Source organism: Camelus ferus, chromosome 20, assembly GCF_009834535.1.
Source record: "Camelus ferus isolate YT-003-E chromosome 20, BCGSAC_Cfer_1.0, whole genome shotgun sequence".
Lineage (NCBI taxonomy): Eukaryota > Metazoa > Chordata > Mammalia > Artiodactyla > Camelidae > Camelus > Camelus ferus.
In genome coordinates this window covers 30,588,001-30,609,427 of record NC_045715.1, presented here as the reverse complement: position 1 = coordinate 30,609,427, position 21,427 = coordinate 30,588,001, and the positions used below count along the sequence as shown (strand labels likewise).

The 21,427-nt window shown below is 34.0% G+C and overlaps 1 protein-coding gene across 1 annotated transcript in view; it reads left to right on the top strand.

Annotated features, from left to right (window-relative positions):
- The window catches only part of SUPT3H (SPT3 homolog, SAGA and STAGA complex component), a 385,976-nt gene that overhangs the window by 200,250 nt on the left and 164,299 nt on the right, over window positions 1-21,427 (top strand). Inside the window, 2 exon segments of the mRNA XM_032463187.1 lie at window positions 1,222-1,273; window positions 1,275-1,307. Of these exon segments, the coding sequence (XP_032319078.1) occupies window positions 1,222-1,273; window positions 1,275-1,307 (85 nt within the window).

The window sequence follows — 21,427 nt, the reverse complement described above, 5'->3', positions numbered from 1 at the left end:
AAGATAGGCAAAGTGCCTTCCCTGGAGTGGTATTTCCCAGTTTACACACTGCAGGTGTCACCATCTGATCGTTGCTTTTTTTCACCTTCAGATTAGGTTCCGCAAACTGACCTCCTACCTTGCTTAAGATCACAGCATTCTTTTCTATACCTTGAAAAAGGTGCTAATTGAAATCTAGGCTATAGGGTACTGTGAGTCAGTAGATGCCTTCAGAATAAGTTTTGGCTCCAGGGCTCTCTTAATCCTATGGAACTACATTTCTCATCTTCTCTGGCTTCACTTTTGTTTTCTCCACTGCTGGTTAAAACGTGCTTTAAGTATAAGTTTTTAATACATTATTGTTCATTTTCAAATGTTCTTTAGGAAGGGATTCACTGCACATCTAGTCTACAATATGAAAATTGGGAAGAAGACTTTTAAGATCAGTCTTATCATTCATTCTTGATAATCCGTTTGTATATAATTGGAAATGATAGTTTATACCATTTACATAAATTTTTTTTCTTAAAAATTCATTTTAATTACATCACATGCTTTTATAGTTTTCTTCATGGCTATTATGCATGTACAGTTGTCCCTCAGTGTCTGTGGGGGACTGGTTCTAGGAACCCTCCACGGATTCCAAAATCCTTAGATGCTCAAGTGTCTTATATAAAATGACGTAGGATTTTCATATATCCTATGCACATATTCCCATAAGCTTTAATTCATCTTTAGATTATTTATAGTACTTAATACAAAGTAAACGCTATATAAATCATTGTAAATACAATGTAAATGATGTGTAAATAGCTGCCAGCGCATGGCAAAATCAAGTTTTGCTATTTGGAACTTTCTGGAATTTAAAAATTTATTTTGAATTTTCAATTCGTGGTTGGTTGAATCTGAGGATGCAGAACCTAAAGATGTGGAGGGCCCGTTGTGTTAGTAATTTGGATATGGTAACTTAATTTTCTGGTTGCCAGTATTATGAAGTGGCTGTTAATATGTTACATTTTGATAGAGTAAATGCTCTCAAAAACGACTACACAAATCAAGAAATGACACTGATTGCAGTGCACTCTCCTCTGGAAATTTCAGCTTATGTAATTTTTTGACCATAGAAAACTATATACCCACTCTGTTATTTGAGAGAACAACTTGGACTTCATTAAACAGAGTATTATAATAATTTTTCAGTTTTACAGTCCTTAATATTGGTGTGTTTAATTTTCTTTCCAGGTTTTCTTTAGGTGATGCTAGGAGGCCTCTTCATGAAACAGCAGTTTTGGTTCGAAGATGTAGTACACACTCAGTTAATTAATCTGGTAAGAGCATGTGTCATCGTATTTGGTGTCTCTCCTCTGTATTCTGCCTATATTGGCATTGCAACCCAACATTTTTTTTTTAAGATTTTTTTCAAACAGTTTTTGTATTTGGGTTTCTTTTTTGTCAGCTTATTGAGGTATACTGTTCATGTAACGAAATTTCGCCAGTGCATAATTCAGTGTGTGTTGATGACTGAATATTGTCATGTGACTACCAGAGCAATCATGATATAGAAGCATTTCTATCACCCTTGTACCCCTGTGTAATCGGTCCTTTCACCCACTACTGACCCTTGGTAACACTGAATCTGTTTTGTTTTGTTGTTTTTAATCATTATACCAGCATAGTTTTTTTCAGCACTTTAAAAAAATTATTCTGAGTTTTAGACTTATAAAAGAATTGTCCAAATAGTACAGCGAATTCTCAGATACCGTTCAGCTTCCTCTCTCAACATCTTGCATAAGCATAGGACAGCTATCAAAACCAGGAATAACATAGGTACAGTCCTGTAAGTGAAATTACCAACCTTATTTGAATTTCATCAGTTTTCCCATTAATGTGTCTTTTCTGTCCAGGATAACACATTGGAGTGAGCTGTCGTATCTTTGTGGTCTTCTTCCTATCCATCCATGGTAGCTCCTCAGTCTTTCCTTTTCTTTCATGACCTTCACATTTTTCAGAAGTACCAGAATCTTATTTTTTAGAATGCTCTTCTTTTTCAGTTGGTCTGATGTTTTCTTATGGTCAGAGGGTTTCCCTGCCTTTTTGGCAAGATTACTAGACATGATGGGATTTTCTCAGTGTATCATATCAGTGGGTCTATGTTGTTGAGGTGTTACTTGTCCTCTTAACCTTCATAACTTGGTTAAAATGGTATATGCTGAATTTTTCCACTATAATGAAGTTACTATCTTTTTTATATTTTGTTGTTAATAAATATCTTGTGGGAGATACTTTGTGACTGTGCAAATACTCTTTTTCTGAAAATTTTTGGGTGGGTGTTGTCTGAGACAATTATTACTGACATTTGCATAATAATGTTTTTCTATTTCCTTCTTCCTTTTATCTTTTTTAATTGTGGTTATTCTGAAAGGAATAGCTATCCTTTATCACCATTTATGTAATTAAATTTTTAGTGTATATTTAATTTTATTCTTAGGATCATTATGCAGTAATATTTTTTCTATCAGATTTTTGGTCATATGTCTCACATATTAAGCATATCAGTCCTTCGTGGTATATATACAAGTATATTCTTCCAGTGTGTCAGTTATCTTTTGACTTTGTTTCTGTGAACTTTTTGGGGGGAATACAGACATTTTTATTTTAAAGTAGTCAGTGCATTCAATCTTTTATTTCCTTTGGATTTTGAATTACCATTTGGAACACTTTTCTGATATTGCATTTAAAGAGAAATTCATCACATTGCCTTCTAGCACCTGTATAGTTTCATTTTTAACCTTTAGATTCCTAACCATTTGTTGTTTATTCTTGTTATTGTGTGAGATGTGAATCTAATTATATCTTTTCCAGTTACACCATCATCATTTATTAAAAAGTACATACTTTCCCTAATGATCTGAGATGCCTCCTCTATTATACACTCAATTAACATATGAACTGGGATCTATTTCTGATTGTATATTCTATACCAGTGGTTTATTTGTCTATGCGTGTGCTAATACAGCCTTCTTAATTATGTAGGTTTTATGATGTATCTTAAAGGTTGTTAAGCTAGATGCCCCTTGTAACTTTTCTCCAGTGTTTTAGATCACTTGGGCAGCAGTTGCGTGTCGTTTCATTTGGGAAATAGAACAGTAAGACTGGCAGCAGACTCAATGTAGGAGATTTTCTTTACAACTTTTCTTCTGTCTCGTTTCTTTGACCTCTGATTCCCGCCTGAGACCTGTGCCCTCCCATCCTGTTCCTAATTCTTTCTCAGTTCTCCCGCCAGGCCTGCCCTCCGTTCTGAGTGATTCCAGCAGACTCTGCTCTGTTCCACTTGTTAGACTGTGACCGGCTCAGGCCCCGGTGAACTCTTATTCACTGGAGTGAAGATTATGGAATATGTTAAATTATGCAAACATGTAGTTTAAAATCTCTATAAAGCTGTTGACTTTATTTAAGAACAAGTTAGACTATTAAAGTCAGAATTTTAAAGTTGAATTATATTTCAGAAATTACTATTTAATAGTTTGAACCAAGTGACACTGCCTTTTTTTTTAGTAAGCCATGAATGGTTGAGTATCAGTAATTGTGTATGATTCAGTGCAATACTAATTAGTTGTCACTAGAGAGAGTCTTCAAAAGTTTTACTGTTCTTATTTTGTAAAATAAAATACTAATACTTACTTTTTACAGTGCTTATATAGAGGGTCATAAATTTAGCTATAATGTATACAAAGGCCTTAGTGAAGTTACTAGTAGTAAATGGTTACTATTGTGATTAATCCTGATAAGATAACAGGGCTATTTATCAGCATGATTTATGTTAGAAATGGATTGCAGAATCCGTGTAAATACTCTTTCAGGTTTACCCAAGAGATGCAAACCTTTTTGTGTCCTCACCTTCCCTCTCCTCCGCTTCCCACCTTGAGCTCTGTCTCCTGTTTGAAGTAGGTAGGAATTTATGCCAACTGGAAATTTTGTGATTGCTGTTGATGCTGTCGATAATAATATTCTTTCAAGTTCCCAAACTGTCACAATTTCTGATGGCTGAATAGCTTCTTTCATTTTTTGTATGCCTTCAAAGTTAAATATCAGAGGACTTTATTTTATGCATAGAATGTAATTATCTCCCATTTCATTTCAAAGTCTTGCTGGATTTCCACTGTGTAACCTACCAGGCAACTAGTAAGCTGTTCAGTCTGTTGTACTATGTTTTCGCATCAGAACCAGTTTCTCAGGGTTATTCTAATAGTCTTAATAACAAATTAAAGAGTGAAAAGTGTTGCTTAAATCTCCCATCTGGATTAGCATGCCCTGAGTTGTCCCCTCCCCCACCCCACTTGTAACACTTCTTAATTTGGCAGTTTATCTTCCTGCTAGAAGGAACTCGCGCAAGGCACTGTTCAGTCCTCATGACCACTTCTGCAGGGCTGTCACTTATGCCACCTCGGTAATGGTTTATGAGTGTGTTTTAAAATAGTAAGAAAGTTTCCTGTGCAGAACTTCAATTATAAGGGTTATGAAAATAGGACAAACTAATATAATTTGTGATTGCATAAAATAAAGGAAGTAGAGGTACCACAGGGACTCAATGAATCACAGAATGGAAACAGTCTTTTACTTTTGACCAAACATTCAGACTTTGTACTAAGTCAGAGCGTGGATATGTAACTCAGCAAAGCGGAACACACTGTGTTACACAAGTGGGATAGAGAGGTCCACAGATACCATATGGGGAAAATTCTTGGCTTATTTCATCTGTTTCTACTGCAGAGTAAATGAAGTACCACATATTTAGCATAAACAGATGGAAAGCACACCTGCTTTGTGGAATACACACACATACGTGCACACATATGCACTCAGAGTGGTTCGAAATACAGAATGTTGGATGTCACGAAAGAGTGATTGCTTTCCTTCTTTTTCACTCCTTTCCTTATGAATGTACCGTGGAAAATTTACTAATTGTTTTGAATGGCACTTGTTTCTGATGGTTTGCTGTTAATATTTTCTATTTAATTAGTCTTATTTTCTGTCATATGTTACTACCCCATACCTCAAGAAATAGTATTGTATCTCCTCTTTAAAAAAATGTTTGTATTGCAGTTGACATTTAGTTACCTAGTTTGTTTTGAGGGGAGAGGTAATTAGGTTTATTCATTTATTTATTTTTAGAACAGGCACTGGGGATTGAACCCAGGACCTCGTGCATGCTAAGCATGCACTCTGCCACTTGAGCTATACCCTTCCCCCCAGTTTTTAATCTGTGACACAAGATGGGCATATTCTAAGTAGATTGCCTCTAGCTACATTTTTTCCCACAAATTGCCCCAGGTGGTTTGCTACAGGTGTAACCTAGAGGACTGACCAGGAAGGAGTTTCCAGTCCTTGCCCCACTCTTAGCGTGTCTTCTTTCTCATGCTGGGGTATATCCCACCCAGAGTCAGTTATTCAGCTCTTCAAAGTGAGATAGTCTCAGAGCATAAACTGTTTACAGTTCCAGGAAGCTACAAGCACTCTTTCACGTCACGTGGTTGGCTTAGCGTGGGTATAAAACAGTTTCTTCCTCCTTTCCGTGTGTTTCAAGCCTTTTCCTTTCACGTTCTTCATTTATTTCCTGCTGCTCAGCTAGGATCCTAGCGCCTGACTTAAGCTAAGCTCTGCAGGCTACTTGGATCCTGTGCCAAGCTTAGATTTCTGACCTGTGCTGGAACTCCTATTAAATGCCTAAGGCATAGCTTCTAAGAATTTCAGATTTACGAAAGAGATGCAGACCTTTCCTAAAATTCCTTCTCTCCACATAGAGTTGCATGACTTACTTAGAATAGGTACAGATTAGTGCCAGCTGGAAATTGTGTGACTGAATCCATATTACAAGGCTGTCAATAATGTTTTTGATAATGCCCATTTTGAGTGAAGCTCAAAAAGACTACCATGATTTTTGATGACTGTATAGGTACTTGTATTTCTCAAAGTTAAATATCTGAAAAACCTCTCTGTTTTATGCATAGAGTATAATCATCTACCATCCCATTTAAAAGTCACCCTGTATTTTCACTAAATGAATTTATCAGCCAACCAGTAAACCATGCAATCTGTTGCATTATGTTTTTAGATATAAATTGGTTTTTAAAGTTATTCTAGTAATCATTAATTATGAAAACTAAGTAAAGAATAAACTTACATGTATGAAGTGACCATCTAATCTCCTGTCTGGATTAGCAGGCGCTGAGTTCTCCTGAGATTTCTCCCTCTCTGTTTATTTTTGCTTCTAGTGCCTTTTAATTTGGCAAATGTCTCCCAAGAACTCTATTCTTATTGATAATATTTCTGTGTTCTTTTCTGTATCTGAATCAAGAGGTTGTTTTCAGGCTCTTGTTCTCCAGTACCTTTAACAAGATCTTTGAAAGTCTTTTATTTTTTTTTTTTATAACCCTATAGCTTCTTTCCCCAGTGTTGCTGTTTCTCTTGATTAGTGTGGAGATTATGCAGAGAAGAAGAAAAGAAAAGTTAGTAAATATCTCTTATGTGCCAGGCAGTCTCAAAGCATTTTTTTATATATTATTGTACATATATTGGCAGTTTTCCAGGTTTTAAAAAAATATTATTTCTGCATAGCTTTTTAACTTAGAAAAATTTAACCCAATTTGGCATTGCATTAAGTGTTACATAGATAAAATTAGAAGCCTTTATTTCTCAGATTCCGGCATTATATTTTGTTCTACACTTGAATAATACATAACAATCCTTTTTTCCCCCAATATTTTTTAATCCCTTCAGAGATTCACGTCTCTCAATAATATAGTTTAATTTTTTATCTGGAAATTTAGTTGTATATAACATAGCATACGTTTCTAAAAGATCAAAAACTTTTTTGCCGAAACTTTATGTAAAGGTTTCTTGATTTAGCAATGTCCTTAAGAACATGAAAAAATACATTTTCTTTTTAAACTTTCAATCTAGGCACACTCTGACAGAATGACATCTCTTATAATAAACATTTTACTTAATATTTGCAATAAACCCAGAGAGCTGGAAAATACTGTCTTCATCTTATTGGCGTGGAAACTGAAGAACAGAAAGATTAAGCAACTTGTCCAGTCACACAGCTTTAAAGTAGGGGGTGTAGAATTCAAGTAATTTCTTCTTTACGGAGTTTGGGAGGCTTTAGGATGAAAAGTTCTGATTCCTTTATGGGTACTAGTGGGTACTTTTCTGACTGAATTTACTATGTATCTCTAAGGTCTCTTCTAATTTTTGAGTATTCTGTGGTTCTCCGAAGTGAAGACTGTTATTTTCGGAATAGATTTGTATTTTTAAAGGGTTTGTGGAGAATAGTGGGCATAAAGAAATGGTTAGAAAAGAGAAGCCCCAAGAAAGATAAGCAGAATCTTCTTTTGTTGTGGAAAATACAAATTCATTATCGTGTCTTTGATAAAGATTTCCCATTTTTTTAAGTCTATCAAGAGAAAAGGTAACATTCTTCAGTGTGAGAAATGGTCTTAATAGCCAACAAATGTTTTAGGGATAATGGCTAATTTTATAACATTAAAGTAGGCAAAACTTGATAGATCTCAGGACAAAAGTAATTAAATGTTAAGAAAGAAGAGATTAAAACGTACTTGAAAAAGATATTTAAAATATTGTGGACGTCTCTGGAAATCTACCATTTGCTGCTTGTGGTGGTGGCAGACTTCAAGAAGCAAAGTTCTAGCAAATAAAGCCTTTTCCTTGAGAACTGAAGTTGCTTCTTGAAGTGTCCCCTTAAAGATTTTCGTTAAGAGCTTTAGATTTCAGGTAAGATTTGGTGATAATATGGGAAGTGAAATAGCTAGTAATATTCCTAACAAATTTCTCATGATCCACATATAAGATAAAAAGAGTAATACCTTTTCAGTCTCTTCTCATATTAACTTTTTCTATCATCACAAAAGTCTCAACTTTATTCTGTTCAATCATGTTGTCTATGGCAGGTTTGAAAAATTGAATACTGTTCTTTTTTCTAAACATATATGAGCATTTGATTTCATTGATAAGAATAAGGGTGCTATCAGTGCCTGTTTTTACTAGGAACTCAGTGTGTTGTTGGTATTTTTCCATTTAAAAGCAAACATATTAACTCTTTTTCTAAATTATTTTAATATTTCCTATCATGTTGGGTACAAAATAAAGCTTACATTTTCATATAAATCAGAGAACAGATGGTGATATAGTTAATATTTTCAAATGTCTCTCTTTTGGAAATAAAGAAAATACTAGAATTCATTTTTTTCCTAACACATCTTTTTTGTTCTCTTTTTATGCTGGTCAAGAAATGAAAGTTCCTTGTAAGCAAGAAAGAAGTTATTTATGTCAAAACTGAAGAATGAATGGCTTCTCTCCAAAAGAAGGAATAATAATTAATAAATTATCCTTTTATTTACACTCAAATTTTAAAACCAATTGTTTCTTCGTTTTAACTAAATTTTTGTGCTTGAATGATAAGCCACTTAGTAGCCATTAATATCTAGAACTATGATTGGATTTCAAGATGGATGTGAATCATGTTGTCAGAGGTAGAATTCCTATTTAAAATGTCAGATAAATTGCACAGAACTTGCACTTTATGCCAAGAAATCAAATTTAGCCATTGGTTTATGTGAAATCACCTTGATCAAGTCATGTGGATTTCCAGTTGGAATATAAACAATGTTTCTTAAATATATACTGGAGAAAGGGATGAAAAAGAAGCTTGGGACTAGATATTCAAGATCATTAGGTTTCAAACTAAGGAATTTACGTAATTCTGTAGATTGCTTGGTGCATTGAAAATTGTAGAAAGTGGCTTAGTCAGGAAAGTCGACAGAAGAACCTGGCTATTCTACGTAGGACAGTGAAAGATTCAAGATGCCACTTCTGGACAGGTCTGTTGGAAGGTTATTGAAGTTTTTAGGTGAGAGATTACTAGCTCTGAGTTGCATGGTGACAGGTTCTGAACTAAATTTACTATCTGTAAACAGCAGTCCATTATGGGTGTAAATTAAATCCTGTATCTGTAAGAATAAATGACTTCAAAATGATATCTCAATCAAGTCCATTATGACAGATATCAGTGTTTATCTGAGTGAAAACCTGATGGGAGGACTGACTTCCTAGTACATGTGGACATGCCAGTTTGGCATATTCTCACTTATTGATCAGTGTTCTAAATGTGACCCTCCTGGTTGCTTTTGTAAAACCCACAACAGCTTTTGAACCTCCAGCTGGGAAATGCTGGTAGGGTGGAGGGCTTCAGGAGACACACATCCCTGGGTTTACATTTTGGCTTCATAACTTGCTGGTTATGCACCCTTGAGCATTATTTGTTTATCTCTCTGAGTCTTGGTTTACTTATCTGTAGGAATTTACCTACCTCGTAGGCATTATTTAAGGTGATGTGTATAAATGATTTAGCACTGATTGATGCTGTCTCTCAATGAAAACATGATTTAATTAATTTCAGCCAAAAAATTTCATCATAAATCTATGCACTTGGAGTAACACAATGTTAAAGGCAAAGATACTAAAGATCCAGAAGAGAGCTTGAAGGGTCATATGCTGTGTCTGTTTCTGGGGTCACTTTCTTGACTTTAAATGTCCCACTGTCTACAGTTCTATCTCGGTCTCTCCTGCTTCTGCTTCTCAGTCATGATATACTTAGGTGTCTTAAAATTTTAGGTATCAGTTTATATAATTCATTATGTGCACATCTCCCTGATCCTTCCTTCTCTGTTCCCATCTGAACTCTGTCCCTGAGAAGAACCCTTCAGGCAGAGTGGCCCAAATTGCCTTTGAGTCCTGGGGCTTGAGAGACTTTTCCATATACTTCATGCTTTCTCATTTTATGACTGTAATTCAAGTAGAGCTTAACTATCAGTGAAACACGAGCACAGCATTGACTAAAACCATTTATTTTTCTTCAACAGATCCTTGAATGTTCTCCTAAATGATTTTTTTGAGTCCCAACATTTTGTATTTTAGTGATGACTACCATGTTTAGTTTTTTGTCTTTCCCACAAACTAGTAACTTCCAGAATATTGTGTGAAAAAGTTTCCCAACATGCTTGAAAAATACATGGAAAGATTTAATCAGTAAATAATGATTTGAGAGATGGAACAGAGAAATGAGTAAATCGGTAGGTGAGAGAGGGTTCAGTAGATAGAAAAGAAAGCTTAAGCCCCTGAATGACTACTGTGCTAGTGAGTATAGATTTGTGAAATTATTACTGGTGCTAAATCAGGTATTTACTAGGAATATACTTTGTAAAGTATGAGGCAGTATTTTCTATTATCATTGCTAATAATGATCTTTTCCAAAACTTATTTTAAAAGTCTTTACCCAAAGAATCTATAGGAAAAGATTTTCATCTGAAATTCTAATATAGTTAATACGTGCAATTTCTAGTACTAGTATTAGCATTTGTATTTAAGAAATAACTCTAGGTACCAGGATTTGGGGAGTCAGTCATCCTTCCTGTGTTCATGTGTTCTTTTTTCTATGAATCGACCCTTTAAGCATTTTAACTTCTAATACCTTGACATTTGTATAGGAGACTTCTGTTCAGGGGAAAACTTAAAATTCTATATTTTTATTAATCATCTAGCATTACTATTTTAAAAAATAATTATTTTCCACCAACTAAAATTATACAACGTAATACTTCTAGAGTTACACCTATATTTAACACCATTCTTCAAAATATGTATTCTTAAAAGTAAAATTATTTGCTGTGCTTTATGTAGGTGAAATTACAAAAGACTCACGACTTCTAATAATCAGTTTAATCTGATTTTAAATTCTTGATGGTTTTGGAACAGGAATTTTTGTTTGAAAGAAAGATTGGCTAGTTTACTGAATTACGCAATTGTAAGTAAATGTGGTCACAGCTGCTTTTGATTTCTTTGTTATACACCTGATTGGAAACAAAGGTTTTAAAAATATTTTTCCATTTCTTACACTGACACCTAGTGTTCACTATTCCTGATATCTTAAATATCGAAATTTAGTTATTAATAGCTATGGAACTAAAATTACGTTATGCATTTTTTAGCAGTACACCTGTTCACAGATCAATAACTCCTATTTTTAATACCAGTGAAACGCCATTTTTTCTAGTTATATGTATATGACACCATTATGAATCAATTGCTGATGCTCTTTGGAACACAGCAAGACTGAAAGAAGCATCAAGGTTTAGAAGTGGAAGGAACTTGAGTTTTTAAAACAGGGATTCTTAAGATCTCAGTGCTTTGTTATGTACATAATTTCCTTCAAGACACAAGTGCCAGTGGATGATTTTGTTTATGAGAGTCTGGTTCCTGGGTAATAGAACAAATCATGTTTAGTCATATAAGCAAGTGAAGATTTGAATATTACTAATTGTCCAGGATTGAAGCAAGATTTAGTTGTTTCTGATTTTTTTTTTATTGAGGTATAATCTTTTGACATGTAACATTAGTTTCAGATGTACAATGTAATGATTCAGTATTTGTGGATATAGCAAAATGATCACCACAATAAGTCTAGTTAACATTCATAACCATACATAGTTTAAAAAATTCTTTTTTTCTTGTGATGAGAACTTTTAAGACCTACTCTCTTAGCAACTTTCCAATTTGCAATACAGTATTGTTAACTATAGTCACTGTGCTGTGCAGTTTCTAATTTTTGAAATGGGTGACTTTGTGATATTATATGTTTACTATTTCCTGTGAGTTCTTAAGGGTGATTTAAGTATTCCAGGTTTTCTGGTAATAAAGTTTAAAGGTCTAGAAGATTAGTGTCAGATTATCTGCAGTTAAGTGAAAATGTATATTTAAGTTGGAGAAATTTTATTTATGCAGTTAGCAGTTGTTAAAGCAGAAATCCAAGTGGCCAGCACACCTAGTAAAATTTATTCATTTCATTTTTTATATCTTTTGTTAAAATAGGGAATGACATTATTGGTAAGATGAACATTTTAAATAAAAATGAACATTAAATTTGCTAAAGTATTTACAGTGACAAAGACTAAATTTCAGGTCATTTCTAATAAAATTGCTGCAAACTTCACAGTATTTAAATATGCAAATATACCTTTCAATGGAGTATGATTGTCTTATAACTAAAAATCAAACATTTTAAGGATAGGAGATAATCCTAATTGAGCTAGATTTATTTTTAATAATAATTATGACATTTTTGGTTAATCTAAGAACTTTGAAATGGAAATTGTTTCATAAGCTGTCATTTTATATATAATTTATAATTTTATAATTTATATTTATAATTCACATTATATATTACATATTTACAATTTATATTATCTGCTATTTGATAGATAGTATTTTCGATGCAGGAGGTAAGTGTCTAATGAGGTCTTTTTGTGCATATGGTTTGGTTAACAGAAATGGTAAGAATGAAAAAATACAGAAAAAAATAAGAAAGAATTTTGATTACCATTTCTTCATTTTTATTAGTTTCCAATATATTTCTCACATTATTTTTTTAGGTTAGATTTCAATACATTTCTGAATTAGTGTTTTTAGGATAATCAGGTTCACACAAAAATCAACCAAGTTCTTGGAAAAGAGGTGCCCAGTCCTTTTCATTATAGCACATGTGACATAAAAGATCTGAGAGAATCTTGTCAAATATAACAAAAATGAGTAATGAAGTAGGTAACAGTTGTGAAGTGCATAGTTTTTCCTTGGCTTAAATGGATTGAAACTTTTAATTTGGAATATCATCATAATTAATGTTGAGGGAAAACTGCAGTAGTGGTACATAATGTACATAAATACAATGGTTCTGTGTATACAGATACTTCAGATGACTTAATCAAATATTTAAGTCTTCTTGTAAGTCAGGACAGTAAAATTTCAAATCACATTTTTCCCTAGGCAGTTAATGAAAATGCTTAATGTTGTACTTTTTAAATTTTAAAGTTCATTGGCTCCCTTTGTATTCAAATTGCTTATTTCATTTAGAAGCCCAAATAAAATTAAAGAAAGGCGTCACACTTACATATTACTGAGTGAAAGTTCACCTGGCTTTTTCCCTCTCTGTTCCAGATGCAAAAATTGGCTGAAACTACTGGGACAGGCAGTTATTTTAGAATAGGTTCTAGTTTAATGTTTTAACAGGCCCAAGAGTAAAATATTCTGCAACTACTGCAGTTTTATATTGCTACTCTTAAGGTAGAACCCTGTTAAAACCAGTGTATAATTTTGTGAATTCTGATGTGATATAAGTAAAATCTTGTCTCCTCAATTATGTTACATATGTTAAGAGATAGAGTTAGACTGGGTGGATTGTTAGCCTCACCAGGGCTCCATCATTCATTGATTCATCAAAGATTTATTGATAAATGTTCCAAAGCATTGTTTTAGGCATTGGGAGTACAATGGTACAAGGAGCTTCTGCCCTCATAGAGCTTATATTTTGGTGTGCAAGTAAGAGAATAAATATCCGAATAAATGATAACAGACAGTATTACCTGCTATGAAGAAAATCATGCAGGATCAGGAAAGGGAGAGATAAAGTTAGATGACTTCAGAGGAGATGATATTAGAGCAAAAACTGGGATAATGTGACGTAGAATAGCACCCATGGATCTAGAGAGAGAGCATTCCAGACCTGGGGAGTAGGTGTAAAGGCCCTGAGACTGAAATGTGCTTCAGAAATAGAAGTCTCAGGGTGTCTGGAGTGGAGTGAGTTGTAGGTCAAATGGTAGGAGAGGAGGTGTGAAAGGTGAGCGGGCATTATGTTTCTTCTATTTCAAGAATTTTTAATGGTTTCTTCATCAATATCTAATAGGATTTGATCATATTTAATCAATTATAATAAAGTTCTTTTTTATTAAGTTTTTTCCTTTTCCAGTTTTATTAAGATGTAATAGACAGCACTGTGTAAGTTTAATGTATACATATACTGTGAAATGATTGCCACAGCAATTTTAATTGACTTCTGTCATCTCATATAGATATTTTAAAAAAGAAGGAAAGTATTTTAAAGTCTTGTTTTTAAATAGACTTGATTTTTTTGAGCAGTTTTAGATTCATAGTAGAATTGAGCAGAAAGGACCGATTTCCCATGTGCCTCCTGCCCCCACACATTTATCACTTCTCCCGTTATCAACATCACTCCTCAGGGTGGTAAATTTGTTAACATTGATGAACCTATATTGAAACATAGTCATCACCCAGACCCATAGTTTACTTTAGGATTCACTCTTGGTATAGTACATTCTATGAGTTTGGACAAATAGATACCTACCATTTAAGTACTCATATATTGGTGCCTAAGTATTTACATGTTATATTCTCTTGTTGAATTGGTCTTTTATCATCATACCCTGACCTTCTTTGTCTCTTACTACAGTCTTTGGCTTAAAGTCTATTTTGTTTGGTATGAGTATAGCTCTCCCTGCTTTAGTTTCCATTGGCGTAGAATGTATTTTCCAATCCCTTTTCTTTCAGTCTCTGTGAGACCTTACATTGAAGTGAGTGTTTTGTAGGCAACATAAAATTGGGTCTTGCTTTTTTAATCCATTCAACTGCTCTTTGTCTTCTGATTGGAGAATTTAATTCATTTACAGTTAAAGTAATTGTTGATAGGTATGGACTTACTATTGCCATTTTGTTCATTGTTTTCTGGCTCCTCTTCCTTTGTGATTTGATGATTTTTATAACATGCTTAGACTCCTTTCTCTTTGTTGTTTCTGTATCTACTATAGGCTTTTGTTTTCTGATTACCAGGAGATTTATATGAAATATCTTAGAGTTATACAAGTCCATTTTAAGCTGATAACAACTTAACTTCAAACACATACCAAAGCTCTACATTTTTACACTCCTCCGCAACATTTTTCGTTTTTAATGTCACAGTCTACAGCTCTTTACCTTGTGTATCCATTAACACAATGTCGTAGTTCTAGCTATTTTTAATACTTTTGTCTTTTAACTGTCATACTAGATTTATAAGTGACTTACCCACCACTATTAAAACATTTAAGTATTCTGAATTTAACTGTATATTTACCTTGACTGGTGAGATTTACACTTTCATATATTTTCCTGTTACTAATTAGCATCCTTTGTCAGCTTCAAGGACTCCCTTTAAATATTTCTTGTAAGGCCAGTCTAGTGGTTATGAATTAAGCTTGTCTGGAAAATTCTTTATCTCTCCTTCAGTTCTGAAGGACAGCTTTGCTGTTCAGAGTATTCTTGGTTGCCAGTTTTTTTCTTTCCATACTTTGAATATATCATGCCACTCCCTTCTGGCCTGCAAAGTTTCTTCTAAAAAACCTGCTGATAGTTTTATAGGGGTTTCTTTGTACATAAGCAGTTGATTTTCTCTTCTTGCTTTTAAGATTCTCTCCTTGTGTTTAACTTTTGCCAATTGAATTATAATATGTCTCAGTGTGGTTCTCTTTGGATTCATCTTTTTTGAAACTCTGAGGGTGTCCTGGATCTGGCTGTCTTTTTCTGTCTCTGGGTTAGGGAAATTTTCAGCCATTATTTCTTCAAATAAGCCTCTGCTCCTTTCTCTCACTCTTATCCTGGGACCCCTGTAACACAAATATTGGTCCACTTGATAGTGTTTCTTAAGTCCCTTAAGCTGTCTTTACTCTTTTTCATTTTTTTTTTCTTTTTGCCCTTCTTACTAAATGAATTCACTGTCTTTGAGTTTGCTGATTCTTTCTTCTGCTTTATCTAGTCTGCTGTTGAACCTTTCTGTTGAATTTTTCAGTTCAATGATTGTATTCTTTAACTCTGTGATTTCTGACTTGCACTTTCTTACATTTTCTGTCTCTTTGTTAAAATTCTCCCTTTGATCATACATTGTTCTTTTGACCTTGGTGGGCATTTGAACTCTTTATCAGGTTAATCATTTATCTCCATTTCATTAAGGTCTGTTTCTAGAGTTTTACCTTTTTCTTTTGTTTGGAACATATTTCCCTTTGTCTTCATTTTCCTTCACTCTCTATGTTAATCTCTGTTTATTAGATATAAGAGCCACTTCTCCCAGTCTTCATGGAATTGTCTTGTGTAGGAGATGAAACTTATCATTCATCCTCTCTCTTAGTTGTCTCTTAAAGCTCTGTGTTTTCCTAAGCAGCTATCTTTGATCTTGGTGGCTCCCAGTAATTGAGAGTATGCCAAGACCTGTTTTGGTGTGGGTGTTTTCTTGTTTCCCCAGTGTGTAGTTTCTGTTTTCTCACCATTAAGTATGATGCTTGCCATAGGCTTTTTGTAGATACTTTTTATCAGGTTGAGGAAGTTCCCTCTATTCCTTGTTTACTGAGACACTAATTTATTTTGAATGTTGAACCGGCCATGGATACCTGGGATAAATCCCACTTGGTCATGGTGTATGATTATTTTATAATTTGTTGGATTCAATTTGCAGTTTTTTTTTCTTAAAGATTCTCTATTTCTGTGTTCCTGAGAAATATTAGTCTGTCATTTTCCTTTCTTGTAATGGCTTTGTCTGGTTGTCTCTTAAGGTAATGATAGCCTCACAGAAAGAAGTAGGAAGTATTCCCTTAGCTTATATCTTCTGAAATAGATTGTAGAGAGATTGTAAAGAGATTGTATTGGGATAATTTCTTCCTAAAATGTTTGATAAAGTTCACCAGTGAATCCGTTTGGTCCTAGTGCTTTCTGTTTTGGAAGGCTATTAATTACTGATTCAATTTCTTTAATAGATGTAGCTCTATTCACATTTTCTGTTTCTTCTTGTGTGAGTTTTGGGAGAGGCTATCTTTCAAGGAATTAATCTTTTTCATCTCTGTTATGAAATTTGTGGGTATATGAGTTCTTAGCATTTCTTTATTATCCTTTTAATATTCATGAGATCTGTAATGATGTAGTTTCTCTTTTATTTCTGATATTTGTAATGTGTGTTCACGGTCTCTCTTTTTTTTTTTTTTTTCCCTTAATTAGCCTACCATACCACTGTTGCAGTCAGTCCTGCAGAAATTCAGGTGTTTATTCATTTATTCTGTGAACATTTCTTACGTACCTATCATAAGCAAAATCCTGAGCTCGGCACTATATAGGATGAGTTCTACTTACCTTACCAGAGAGGTTATATATAGTCCATAGTGGATATGATCAATTATGAAATGAATATACTACTGACTAAGATGTTATATTATATGAGATGTTGCAGTAGTTCAGTGAGGGAGAAGTTAGTTCTTCCTCTAAGTATCAGGAAAAGCCTTATGAAGGAAATAATTTTTGTGCTGGGCTTAGGAAGTGATCTCATAGAGACTAGAAATAATTTTTGAGTTAGATAGTGGAAGGAATAGGTAAGAAAATAGTTTGAAAAAGTGAGTAGTTCATTTGAGGGACATATATCATCCAGAAAGAGAAACACAGGAAAATAAAAAATTTTAAACTGTCAGACCACATTTAATACAAATTGAGAGTCTCTTAAAGTTTTGGCCTTATCTTTCAGTTGCTATTTTTAGATGACAAGCTAATATGAGTATATGAGTACATGGAACTTTGGGGCAGAGAGGCTCTTGCTGGGGGCCCTGCTGGGAGACTGGGCGTCTAGACTCCTAGGGCTTGACAGTAGGTTAGGTGGTTGTAGGCACAGTGGAAACGTGGTGTATGTGATGGGGAGCAAAGCTTTTATTCTGAGCTGATTGTAAGAAAACATTAATGTTACTCAGTCGGCTGCAACTTAAATCATTTTGACAGGAAAGAGGAGCTAATAATTAAAAGTGTTGATTTAAATTTTAAAAATGTTTGGCCTTCTCTGCTGAGTATAACCTGATTTCACTCTGTTGTAAAAGTACAAAAGCATTCCGATGCTAAGGAATCTTACTTTGCTGCCAGTGTAGGTTGGGAAGAGCCTGTTTGTGCCACAGAATACATCAGAACCTCTGCCCGAGTTATTTTTTCCCTTCTTACAGCATGTTCTTTACGATATCGGACATAGTAACAGGAAGACCATCTCCATCTGGTAATCATTACCTGTAGCTTGTATGTGTCTTCTGGAAGTTAACTTTTAATGTTAAACAAAGGAAGCTGATCAAAACCAGCTGTAAAACCTTTGCATAGTTCATATTTTATACAGTCAGCATTGAGTTACCATTCACGTAACTGCGTGTCTGAAGTTGAAAAAAAATAATAAGGTAAATCTTTTCCTTTTATTAAAATAAATGTAATCCTGATTTTATAGTTAACACAACTTTAATTGTTTTCCTGTTTGGCAGGGAAATTTAATGCAATTGGCATCACTGTGTTTGTATTTTATACACCTTGGAGAAATAATGGCTCATTTATTGATGGTATGTGCCACAATTAATATATTTTGGATGTAGTCAAAATAAAAACAGTAGGTTGAAATGTAATTTTCTAATTTAAAGTTATGGGGTTAGTCAATGTAGAAACTTGCCAGCTAAACATATAACAGGCCATTAAATATATTATGTGAACTAATTCTATAGATAATGAAAATTACTCTAGTAACACCCCCTTGGACACATGGCATTTATTATAATCCTAGATACATGCAAATGTAGTGATTTTAGATCATTATTATTAATGATAATACATGACTCAGAGAACTTTAAATCAAGATGACTTTTTTCCTTTAACTGAATTTAGAAGAACTAAGGAATTGGGAAAAATCAGAACATCCTGGGCCATGTTCTGCATACTGCTGGAACACTGTGTATGTCTAATAATAGATTCCTCTGCCTGGAACTTGCAGTTGTTGTATTTACAGAAATTTTGAAATCACCAAGAAGCACATGAATTTGTAATAGCATATACTTTGAGAGATCTGTAACAACAGTGTTGAGAATTTACTATCGTGAAATGGAATTTCCTATCAAGAAAATGCAGCAGATAGTGCAGTGACGCAAGCATCGCAGTCAAGGCAGAAGACAGTAAGCATTTCTCTACCAAAGAAACATTGTGAAATTCAGCGGTTGTTTTGCAAGTGATTAGCACTGTTTTGTTGGAAATGTTCTAGTCTGTAGAAACCTAAGTATTGCTCACAAATACCATGTAGGCGGAGAAAGCAAGGACAGTTCTGACCATCCAAGTAGACCCCATATCAAGCGCGACCAAGATTTGACAGGCTCTTGCACAGGTGCTTTTCTCTGGCCTTGGTTAACTGTACGCTTTAGGAAGGTGTTCTAAAATGTTCGAGCACAGAAATAGAAAGTTACTGAGAGCAAACACCAATAATTCTTAAACTATTGTAATTGTAGTTTTCATTTCTGCAAATTGTGGCATATTCTATTTAAAAAGATACAGGATATCTTGGATGCAGAAAAAGGAAATGAACCATGTTATCATGTGAGCATTGACAAGTTACCATCCCTTAGGAGAGAGATTTAAAGAGTGTTTTACTTTAAACACAGTATTTGTATTGGAACATTTAAGTCAACTTAAGATATGTTTATTTTTAACACAAAACCCAGTAATTTGTCATACTAGGAACTCAGTATATGTATATTAAATTATGTGTTCTACAAGAAGGCTTAGCTAATTAAACTTAACACTTCCTCTAGACTATGAGTATTATATGTAGACAGAGGGGGAAAATATATATAAATACACAAGTGTAATATATGTAAATATCCATATTTATATATATATATATAATTAGCACAGGAAAGTGAACATTTTAGTTGCTCAGTTCGGGGAGCTCTGACAATTCTATGTCACAGTGTAACCATCACCCCAAACTAGGACTAACATTTCCATTCCTTTAGGAAATTCTTTCCTGTCACAACTGTCCCCTGCCCCTAGGTGATTCCATCACCATAGATCAGCTTGTCTGTTCCTAGGTTTCACATAAATGGAATTACATAGAGTGTTCTTTTTTGTGTCTAGCTTCCTTGGGTTTGTTAGTCTTTATTAAGTTTATACATTCTAGTGGGTACGTAGTGTTATCCCTCTGTGATTTTTATTTCCATTCCTTAATGTTGAGTGATACTGAGCATCTTTTAATATGTTTATTGGCCATTCATGTATCGCACTTTGTGATGTGTCTGTTCAGTTTTGAAGGGGTTATTTGTACTTCCCATGCTTTGTCCAGAGAATCTTTGTGTACTTCAAAGTCAGGAAGATTCTCAGGTTTTTTCCTGGCATTTTTATGGTTTGGGGTTTTATGCTTAAGTCTGTGATCGATGTTGAATTTTTATTTGTGGAATGCGATAGATATTGGAGCTTATTTTTCCCCTCCAGTAGTTCCAGCCACATTTGTTACCCATGTTTCACCAACATTTTGGGAACTGGATAAAAGACCATGTGACCTTTACATTATTTGTATGGTTCAACAACATTTCTCTTTCCTTAGCTCCTGTGTATTTAACTGCAGTTTGTCCGCTAGTGAATTCATGAAATTCTGCCTGAAATGCCCACAGCACTTCAGCAAGTTGGTGTCATTGTGCATATTCGTTTTCTGTTCTCCTCTGTATGTATACGCAGACTGGTTACTTCCATTTGTCAACGTGGAGTGACTCTGGTGAATCTGTATCTAATGTCTCTCTTAAACTTCTCAGAATCTCAGTCTGTTTTTCCCGCTCTTCTCAAAGCTAAGGCATAATTCCCACAGCCATAAGATCTTAAGTATTTTCTTAAACTATTTAGCTGAATTTTTAGAACGTGATATCCCTAATGTGTTAAAGGTGTGGTAGCATCATGCAATGGTTGAAACCCAATTGCTCTTCTGTAGAAGATTCCTTAGGGTTCTGTGTTTACTTTAGAAACACATTTTGATGACTTCCATTACTGAAGTTATCAAAACATTGATTTGTAGTTTTTCAAACTGAATAATCTATTTTATTGAGTAGTCTATTTTCACCCTAGACTTACTTATAAACTAATTATAATTAAGTTGAACTTTGGATTAAGGGTGGTTTTTATCTTTATTATTCTTTTCTATAGTTTCCAAGCATTCCACAATAAACACATACTGCTTTTATAACCAGGAACAAAAGAGTAGCCATTAACAACATCCAAGAGTAGAATGTTTTCTTTAAACATTTGTCAATGTCTGCTTAATTAAGAGGATGTATTTAGATATCAGGGTATTTTGGCTAATGCATTTTCAAGTTCATATAAATAAGAGATGGAGAAAATTAAGCCACTAGAATACATTCAGTTGATGTGTTTGATTATGTTGTTTGGACTGTATAGATCTGTATATTTAATAATACTGTTTGTGGACTACCTGTACCTCGTCTGTGTAGATAATGAAGACTGCCAAAATGTTTATGAGCATAAGTAAAGGGCAACAAACACACTATAGGGAAAAGTAATTTTTTTTTCAAACTTGCATTTGGGTAAATAAACAATTGAGAGCATCAATAAATTTTAGAAATGACAGGGAGACAAGTGATACCATTGTTTTATGAACTCTAAGATTGCTTCTTTTTACCATTTAACCTTCTGATGTTTGAATGTGTAATGACACAAC